The sequence below is a fragment of the Carcharodon carcharias genome, chromosome 14 (assembly GCF_017639515.1).
Source record: "Carcharodon carcharias isolate sCarCar2 chromosome 14, sCarCar2.pri, whole genome shotgun sequence".
Classification (NCBI taxonomy): domain Eukaryota; kingdom Metazoa; phylum Chordata; class Chondrichthyes; order Lamniformes; family Lamnidae; genus Carcharodon; species Carcharodon carcharias.
In genome coordinates this window covers 132,325,216-132,335,324 of record NC_054480.1, presented here as the reverse complement: position 1 = coordinate 132,335,324, position 10,109 = coordinate 132,325,216, and the positions used below count along the sequence as shown (strand labels likewise).

At 46.0% G+C, this 10,109-nt stretch overlaps 1 protein-coding gene across 2 annotated transcripts; it reads right to left on the bottom strand.

Moving 5' to 3' along the window:
• Positions 1–1,959: 1,959 nt before the first annotated feature.
• On the bottom strand, positions 1,960–9,777 carry LOC121286778 (MICOS complex subunit MIC13-like). Of its 2 annotated transcripts, none has more exons than XR_005945053.1 (4): positions 9,636–9,765; positions 4,908–5,064; positions 3,993–4,044; positions 1,960–2,163 (listed from the first exon to the last, which is right to left on the bottom strand). XR_005945053.1 is itself a non-coding variant. In XM_041203817.1 (4 exons), the coding sequence occupies exons 1-4, from the start codon at positions 9,664–9,666 to the stop codon at positions 2,057–2,059; spliced, it is 342 nt and encodes a 113-aa protein (XP_041059751.1). In that variant the 5' UTR covers positions 9,667–9,777; the 3' UTR covers positions 1,960–2,056. The 2 variants fall into 2 exon arrangements, 1 of the variants encoding a protein (XP_041059751.1); XM_041203817.1 differs by having other exon boundaries at positions 9,641–9,777.
• Between the last annotated feature and the right edge of the window lie 332 nt (positions 9,778–10,109).

Sequence of the window (10,109 nt, the reverse complement as noted above, 5' to 3'; positions counted from 1 at the left end):
CACCAAGCCTCCTTAGCACCTTTTCAACCCATGACCACTACCATCTAGATTAAGGGCAAGGGCAGCAGACATGTAGGAACAACGCCACCTGCAAGTTCCCCTCCAAGCCACTCACCATCCTGACTTGGAAATATATCGCTGTTCCTTCAAAGTCACTAGGTCAAAATCCTGGAACTCCCTCCCAACTGCGCTGTGGGTGTACCTACATTTCATGGACTGCAGCAGTTCAAGGCAGCAGCTCACCACCACCTTCTCAAGGGCAAGTAGGTTTGGGCAATAAATGCTGGCCTGGCCATCAACACCCACATCCCATGAATGAATAAAAAAACACATAACACAAGATGTCAGAGCAGAAGTAGGCCATTCAGCCCATTGAGTCTGCTTCACCTTTCAATGAGGTCATGGCTGATCTGATAATCCTCAGTTCCTCTTTCCTGTCTTTTCTCCATTACCCTTGATTCCCTTACTGATTAAAAATCTATCTTAGCCTTGGATATACTTTAAAACCCGGTCTCTACAGCCCTCTGCGGTAAAGAATTCCACAGATTGACTACCCTCTGAGAAGAAATTCCTCATCTCTGTCTTAAATGGTCGCCCCCTTACTCTGAGATTATGCCCTCTGGTCCTAAACTCTCTCACAAGGGGAAACAACCTCTCAGCCTCTATCCTGTCAAGCCCCCTTAGAATCTTACATTTCAGTGTCATCTCTCATCCTTCTAAACTCTAATGAGTACAGGCCCAACCTACTCAACCTCCTTATAAGAAAATCCCTCTATCCCCATGATCAACCTAGTGAATCTTCTCTGGACCGTCTCCAATGCCAGTGTATCTTTCCTTAGATAAGGGGACCAAAACTGTTCACAGTATTGTAGGTGTGGTCTAACTAGTGCCTTGTATACTTCTGTTAGCAACTCTCAAATACCACCCAACCAAAGGATTAGAATTCCAGAGGCAGTGTGGCCAACTGAAATCTTACCAGTAACTGCTGAGCACAGACCAGGTCCTTTCTGTACAGTTCTAGTACATTTCCTCTGTACCCTTTCCAAGGTCTTTATTAACTATTCCAATGTGTTCCTGGCTAGCCTCCAACAACTTGAGGTTATCCGAAACTCTGCTACCCAGGTCTTAACTTGCAGAGTCCTGTTCCCCATCACCTCTCTGCTGACTTACCTATATTGACTCCCAGTCAAGCAATATCTTGGATTTTAAAATTCTCATCTTCGCTTTTAAATCCCTCACTTCTCTCTTCAAATCTGGCCTCTTGTGCACCCCTAATTTTAATAGCACCAACATTGTTGGGTATGCCTTGGGTTGCCTGGGCCCCAAGCTCTGGAAATCCCTCCCTACACCTCTCTCCCTCACTGTCCTCCTTCAAGATATACTTTGGCAAAGTTAATTCATTTGACCTAATGGCTCAATGTCATACTTAGTTCGTTAATGTTCCTTTGTAGTACGTTGAGATATTTCATTATGTTTTTGTTGTATGGTTGGCATCATCAGTACCAGACCATTTACCCACTAAATTATTGTACACATTTCAAAGTATTAATAGGTGCGTTGGAACTGAGAAACCACCACCGAAGAGACCTCCTCTTAATTGAAAACTTATTTTCCGTAAAATGTGACTTTATCCTACCCAACCCTTCCACTCTATCCATGGAGGCCATGTATCCAGGCTCCAACCATACCTCTTATTCTCCTCTTGGGCATTACAGCTGGGAGGTTTGGCCTTTGAAAGTCAAGAAATGGCAGTGGGGAGATCCATGATCCTACCCTGATAGACTAGGGCCCTTTATTTTACTACAAAATCATCAGCCTATAAGTAGACTGCAGGAATTATGCTGACCAGAATTTATAAATACACATTAAATAACTTTTGCTAGCTTCTCTGAGTATTAAACATCAAATCCTTTCCCCGACTGTGTGATGCTCAACATAAAACCAAGGATCAGTCACGTGCATGTTCAAATAAATTTTATTACCATCATATAAGTATTTACATTTTGTTACAGTCTGTGGTCGTGAACAAAAAGTCTTATGACAATGATGGAGCTCTTCACTGTGCTCTGTCGGTCATATTCTTGATGTACTGCCAGCCCTTCTGAGTGTATTCATTACATTTTGTAGGTGCAGCCGACAAGAAGTATGCCGTTGCTTCAACTCCTGCAAAACAATGTAAGCCAAAGCTGGTTCAAGTCCTTTTGGATATTCTCAGTGAAGTGTTCAGTCTACCCACTTCTGCTCAAGTTACCAACATGTACAGGTACAGAAAACCTAAGAGGCAGGAACAGCATTACACTCATATTCACATGGCCTTCTTCTTTGTATGGTACAGGCCAGTACTACTCCATCAGCTAACCCAACTGGCCAACCTTCATGTGCTGTCTCGGGCAAGAGTGTCAAGAGTTCCAATGAAGTGTAGTCCTTCCTCTTTCAGACATCAACAAACTTACGATGCATTTCTAGCATCTTTTATTTATCCATTTTTTTCCTTTTTTACAAGTTTTCCAAACATGATGCAACTCTTCAGAACTCTCTCTTCCCCACTCACTGTGAGATCTTTAACTTCTCAGTGGCTTAATGGCTCACTAAGGTAATGTGGCAGAGTTAAGAATGTGTATGAATTCTATTTCAAACTATGTGACTTGCTCTCCAGTCATACCAAATCATAGAACTTACAGCACGAGGCTACTCAGCCCATTTTGCCTGTGCTAGCTCTTCAACTGAAGTCACCTACTCTAATTACACAAAGCTGGTCTCTCCCTGTATCTCGTTATACTCTTCCTTTTTCGATCAACTATCCAATTCTGCATTAACTGGTGTGGTAGTCTACATCAATAGGCACTTCACGTTTCAGTAACGATCTGTTTATGTAGAATTATTTTAGCCAATCCAACCCCCTGTTCCTTGGCCCTCCAAGATCTCTGCGTTCCTCCAATTCTGGCCTCTTATACATCCCTTATTATTAAAATTGCTCCACCATTGGCAGCTGTGCCTTTGGCTGTCTGGACCCTGGTGATGCCTCCCTGGGCCCTTACGCCTCTGTACTTCTTTGGGATGTTTCATAAGGCCTGCCTCTTTGACCAGGCTTTTTGGTCACTTGCCCTGGTGCCCGTGTCAAAACTTAACTGGTGTGCTCCTGTGAATCACCTTGGGATGTTTTACTGTGTTGAAGGTCCTATATAAATGTAAATTGTTGTTGTGGCAAATAGCATAGATGCATTTAACGGGAAACTAGATAAGCACACAAGGGAAAAAGGAACAGAACAAAATGAAGTAGAGCTGGAGGAGTTTTGTGTGGCACGAACTCAACTTTGATTCTTAACTTCACTCTACACAGTTTGGTTACCAGCTGACCTGTCTTCGGATAGTTTTATGACCAAGCAAAAAGTCTTAAAAATAAATTTGTACATAAATATTTACATTATGTTGCAGTGACCAAGCAAAAAAGTCTTAAAAATAAATTTGTACATAAATATTTAAGTTGTATTGCACAGTAATGTAATTTTTAAACAGTGACTAAGCTATCAATTTTGTATCAAAATCTTCCCAATGCCATAGCTTTAACTGCAAGATTAAAATTGAATGCTGCTCTATATCTCAGTGCATTTAGAGTCAGTGCAATGGGATGTCAAGTGGTAGATTGTGAAGCACTGCCCATGATGCACAATAATTAAGATTCCTGTTCTGAGCCTAGTCGTTAGAAAGCACCAGGAGACCAGCAATTACCTCCCTTCACAAATTGCAGTGTTGACAATTAAGGAGGAAGAAGAACTGGGATTCCTGCCATTGCTGAATATCCAACAGCTCCTGTGAGTAGATGAAGGATCAAGGGTCAGTACAGGCCCACTGCCTCTCCACAGTCTAACTGCCTTCTGTCACTCAAAGTCTAGGCTCACATCTAGTTCAATAAGGTACTAAACAAAGGCTGGCACAAGTGAAGCTGTACAAACTTTTACTAAAGTTTCTTTATAAACATTTCACTTATTTACCTGTATTCCAGTACTCAGCTACGGGCACATTCAGCTTGGGAACATCTGGTAGCTGTGAAGAGAAGGTAAACTGTTAGTCACCAATGTCAGTCTACAGCTGTTCTTTCAGAAAATCCTCTCTTAGGGATGAGGGCTTCACTAGCGAAGCCAGCATTTATTCTTCCCCATCCCTCATTGTTCTCAAGGCAGCGAGACAACTGGCTGGCATGTTAGGCCATTTCAGATGGCGTATTGACATAGGACTGGAATCACATCTCAAACTGGGTATGAATGACAGGTTCCCTTCCCTTTCACAGAACCAAGACCTCAAATGAACAGTGGTTTTAGATTGAGGAGATTTGGAATAACTTGTTCTGTAGTTAATACTGATGCTCAGGAAATACTGGGCACTGGCTGATTATATGAATTTACACACACACCCACACATGGCACTCCACCAATGCTCCCTCCCTCGTTCCCTGCACCCAGGGTAGTACAGATTCATGCACACCAGAAAGTCTCAAATTCAAAACCAGGACAACTGTCAGGATACAAAAGTTGGACTTGGCACCATGGCCCCTCTGTTCAACCACAACCCTCACCCCACCAACAAACAAAACACTAGGAAGAGATGGCAGAGGGGGAAAAAAAGCCATTCTGAAATCTCCCTCCACTCCCAAACCACCATCCAGCGACTCTTACAGGAAAAGTGTTAACGTTTATGGGGGTCAGGCAAGGAGCGTTTCAGCTTCCCAATTGGCTGAAATACCCTCCAAAGCTGCCACTACGTTCATTCTGAGCTTACAGCAGAAGAAAAGCTTCTTTGGCAATGGAAAGGGCTGCTGGTGTCAACTGAAGTCCATCCCAGACAGGAGAGGAAAGGAGGAGATGGGAGTGAATTAAAAGGAAGAAATTTGCTCGGATTTTGTACTGTACCTCCACTCCGAAATACTTTGTCCACTGATCCACAGCAACCGGTATGACGGTTGACCCCTTCTTCAATATCTCACAACTTTGTTCCCCATTTCCCAGTAAGTCTTGGTCATAAACGAAGTACACAGTCCCTCCAATTATCCCAGCCTTTGTAAAGAACCTTGAAAACAAAACCATTAGAAAAAAAAAAACATTTTTGTCCCATTTCATCAAGAAACAGTCAAATTATCACAAAATGCAAAGATAAAAGCAAAATACTGCAGATGCTGGAAATCTGAATTAAAAACAGAGAATGCTGGAAAAACTCGGGTCTGACAGCATCTGTGGAGATAGAAACAGAGTTAATGTTTCGAGTCTGTATGACCCTTCTTCAGAGCTTGAGGCAACATCCATGTCTAAAAAGCAACTAACCAGTCAGTCATCTCAGCATTGCTGATGCAATCTTGTTGTGTACAAGATGGCAGTCACATAAGTGACTGCACATTGTAATTCATTCTGTGTGACATGCCCTGAGATGTTTCTGAAAGACTCAATAAAATGTCATGTAAATGCAAGCTTTCCTTTCCCTTAACAGGAATTTCCTGGGTAACATTGATACTGATGTGAGGTATCTGAAATAACAACCTGTACACACCCCTACATTCTTAAGCACATGATAAAGGGGCAATTCACTTCAGAACCTCTTTTGTCCCTCAGGAATCTGAATCTGTCAAGACCTCAGAAAATTACAGTGACCAAATCACAAGAAGATCCAAGCTAGAAATGTACTGAGAGGAACTTGGCAGGGATGTTGAAAGGTGGCCAACATGACATAAATCCAAGTGCAAAGGCCTGCCATCTGCTAGCTCTCTAACCTTGGAGAAACTGATTTAAAAGGTCGTGGGCCCTGGGTATGACCTGTACTAGGTTTATCTTAAAGAACTTGCATTGTGGTTGAGGGGTAAATATTGGACAGGATGCTGGGAAGAACTCCGCAGCTTTACTTCGAAACCTTTTCAAGGGGGCAGTCAGGCCTCAATTTAGCATGTCATCCAAAAGAAGACACCAGTAACAGTGCAGCACTCCCTCAGTAAGTACTACACTGGAATGTCAGTCTGGATTTTTGTGCTCAGATCTCTGGAGTGGGACTTGTACCAAAACTTTGTAACTACGGGGCAAGAGCACAAACCACTGAGCCACAGCTTACATGAATGGAGTGCACAGTGACAGATAGCTGACTTGTGTAATGCTTAGTCACGTTTGTAGACTTGCCATACATTAATAAGCAGTATGATGCTGTGAACCGTGTTCTGGTGTCAACCTTAACTCAATCACTTTTGAAGCGCAATAGGCAGGCGTGGCAGCCAAGATGAATACAAAGTCCTTCAAAGAGTTAAATTAACCAAAATAAAAGCAAAATACTGCAGCTGCCAGAAATCGGAGATAAGAACATGAGGTGCTGGTCTGGCAACGTCTATGGAGAAACAATTTCATGTTCAATATGACTCTTCTTCAGAACTGAAGGGAGGGAGAAATGTGATGTGTTTTATGCTGTTGAAAAAGGAGGGGGTGCGGGGCAAGGTAGAACAAAAGGGTAGCTCTGGGATAGGTTAGAGAACAGGAGAGATTAAATAATAAAGATGTTATGAAACAAAAGGAAAAGGGTTGTAATAAAGAAACAAAACATTGGTCCAGAGTGAGTGTTAATGGCAGAATAGTGGCACACACCATCCTGACTTCCCTCACTGGGTCAAAATCTTGGAACTCCCTTCCTAACAACATGGTGGGTGTAACTCTTTTGATTCAAAACCAATTAAACTAAATTAACAAAATCAGGGACAAAGTAAAAGGCAGCCCCTTAATGGGAAACTGCCAAAAAAGACAAAATTCAAAGGAAACTCAAAAACATCAAACCAAAATGTCATCAAAGGGGTCAATAAAGCACCCCAGTCCCCACGGTGCCCACCAAGCATGGAAGACCTCAACAGTGCTGGCAGACAGTGCGTGCTTCCTCTCCAGGGACACCCAGACGCAAACGTAGCCACGGAAGAGGGGCAGACAGTCGGGCCGGACAACCCACTCGATCGCCTGCTGCCTGGACCTGTTAATGGCCAACTTGGCCAGGCCCAGGTTCACAAGGAAGCCCTCCCCCTCCCCACACCGGGTGCCCGTAGATCAGGCGCGCGGGACCGAAGTGCAAACAACAGTAAAAGGTTTTTCAAATAACTTAAGGGGAACGCAGCCTACAACACCCTATATATACATGGTCCATGGACTCCACACGGCCGCAAAAGATGCAGGCAACACTGAGTGTACCAACACCACATGGACTGCAGTGGATCAAGGTGGCGGCCTAACACCACCTTAAGGGCAACAAATACAGGCCCAGCCAGCAACAGTCACATCCTGTGAATGAATAAGAAAAATGGAGAGCTCTGTCTGAAAATAAAAACATGGAAACAAGATACAGACTGGCACTTGGCAAAAAAAGAAATCAAAATAGAGGACAGGGTTCATGGTGTAAAATTGTTGAACTCAATGTTAAGTCCAGAAGGCTATAAAAGTGCCTAATCGGAAGAAGAGGTGCTGTTCCTCCAGCTTGCATTTGGCTTCACTGGAACACTAACAGGCTGAGGATAAAAATGAGAGCGTGAGGAGCAAGGTGGCGATAAATTAACCAATTAATGTCTTTTTATCTTGATGCTGCTTGGCTAGGCTACTGGGAGAATGCCTGCTCTTACTTGACTACTGCCAATGTTATATTTTATATCCACCATATCACACAGAGTGTCTCGGTTTAATGCTTCCTCTGCGGAACAACATCTCCAACAATGCAGAACCCCCTTGATGCTGCACAGAATGAAGCGCTCAGATCAAAAGCTCAGGTTACAGTGTGGGATTTGAACTCATAGTCTTCTGAGTTCACACTGCCAGCCAAATCAAGCTTAGGTTCCTCCAGAGGCCTTTTTAACCCTTCAGCAGATTCAAGTCTATCCAAAACTTTAAGCTATTTTTCTGAGATGCTGACTGCGTGGGTAAGAGGAAGTAGACATACACAAGGTCAGAGTTAATGTCCTGTCTAGAGCACTAAAGCTCTAGAAAAGAATCAAGGCTGAGGCTAACACTGTGGGATGAACTAAAGGTCAGTGAAAACAGGTATAACGGATACACAGAACTTCACAGGGCGCAGTGTACATGCAATCTAAATGTGTTTGCATAACCAATACCATATATGGAAAGAGAGAGTACACCTGCATTTATGCAGCACCTTTCACAACTACAGACCATCCTAAAGCACTTTGCAGCCTCAAGTAGTTTTTGAGGCATTATAATGTAGGAAACGCAGCAGCCAATTTGCATTCAACAAGCTCCCAAAAGCAGCAATGTCATGACAACCAGGTAACATGTTTTTGTGATGTTCAATGTAACAGAGAGAACTACCCTGATCTTCTTTGTAACAGTGCCATTGACAGCCAACCAAGCAGACAGGGCCTAGGTTTATCGTCTCATCCAAAAAGACGGCACCTCAGTGTGCAGCACTCCCACATTGGGAATGTGTCAGCCAGGGTGACCGAACATCCTGGATTTTCCAAGATGATCCCAGAATTTGACTTTTTGTAAAGTGTCCTGGGTCATGCCTTCCCAAGACCCATTTGGCCCATCTGTCACCCATTCTTTGTGTATGCTTATGTGGCAACCCAGAAGTGCAGTGATTTGTGCCCGGGGCTTCTCAGCGGCTTTCCGAGGGGGGTTTCTACCCAGATCAGGGCAGGTCATGCGACAGCAGCAGTGCCCGCTTGTAAGGTCTGCCACCCTTGTCGTCACAAGATTGCAGGAACGTTCTCCTACCCCGGCCACTTTCATACGTTTGCGAGAAGTCCCTCCTCTCTCAGAAGTTTACCAACATCCACCAAAGTCACATAACTTCTTTCCCCCGCGAGCTGGTCACCCTGCCTCCCACAATACGGCACTCCCTTGGCGCCAGACACCCCCGGCAGCGCGGCATTCCCTTAGTGCTGCACTGGGACTGTGTCTGCTTTGAGTTTTTGAAATCAAAAGTGTTTGGAGCGGAACTTGGACCCAAAACCTTGAGACTCAAGAGATGCGAATAAGAAGCAGATTGTTGTTAAAGTCCAACCCCCTTCCCACCGACGGTTTTGATGCTGTTTTAATCCGGGAGGCAGAGGCCTGAGTGGGGTGGGGGGGCAGAGATCCGAGGGGCGAGGGGGTGGGGGATGGCAGAGGCCTGGGGCAGGGGGGGCGTGGGGGGGCAGAGGCCTGGGGCAGGGGGGGCGTGGGGGGGCAGAGGCCTGGGGCAGGGGGGGGGTGGGGGGGCAGAGGGGGGTGGGGGGGCAGAGGCCTAGGGCAGGGCGGGGGTGGGGGGGGCAGAGGTCCGGGCCGGGGGGGGGGGGGGGGGGGGGCGGCAGAGGGCCGGGGTGGGCGGGGGCAAAGGTCCAGGGGCGGGGGGTGGGTGGCAGAGGGCCGGGGGGGGTGCAGAGGCCCGGGGCAGGGCGGGGTTGGGTAGAGGCCCGGGGCAGGGCAGAGGGGCTAGCAGGGGCCCGGGGCGGGGGCAGAGGCCGGGGAGGGGGGAGGGGGGTGGGGGCAGATGGCCGACGGAGTGAGAGGGGGTGGGGGGAGGAGGCGGGCAGAAGCCTCTTGTTGCTGAGGGCCTGTCTGCAGCCCGGGTTAGCACTGAACCCCCCCTCCTTAAGGACAAACTCCCCCCACCCCCCGGGTCTGAGCAACCCTCACCTCACCTCACGGTCCTGAAGACGGACGCCATGAGCTAGGCTGCAGCACCCGTGACCTTTCACCTTCCTTGCTCTCCCCCACGTCACTGAAAAGCGCCACCGTCGTATTTCTCCTTAAAAACTAAAAGAGTGTTTACTTCGACCCAGTTCGTTTCGACAGTGACGGCCGCGCTTAATAACGCCCATAACGTCAGACTGTTTCAAGTAAAACCGCGACCGAGGTCGAATTCTCCGTCCTTCAATTTGGCACGGGCGCCGCCATCTTTGATACTGGCAACCAATTTGTGTCAGTCTCTCTTTCTCTTTTCTTTGACCAACAGGAGGGGAAGTGGTTGTGTTGGGTGCTATATAAACACAGGGCCTAATTCCCATGCTTCAGCCAAGTTATTTATAAGTACGGTAAAAATTTGAGCCCCCATTGCGCCTTCCTGGTCTCAGTTTCAAATGTTGCAGATGGTACAAAACTTGGAAATAT

Excerpts from the sequence above, each read along its gene's own strand:
- LOC121286778 (XM_041203817.1), bottom strand. The coding sequence starts at position 9,666 with ATGGCGTCCGTCTTCAGGACCGTGAG. Across the intron at positions 5,065-9,640 it reads TCCGTCTTCAGGACCGTGAG|GTTCTTTACAAAGGCTGGGA; the intron begins GTGAGGTGAGGG and ends TTTGTTTTCAAG. Across the intron at positions 2,164-3,992 it reads AGCTGAGTACTGGAATACAG|GAGTTGAAGCAACGGCATAC; the intron begins GTAAATAAGTGA and ends ATTGTTTTGCAG.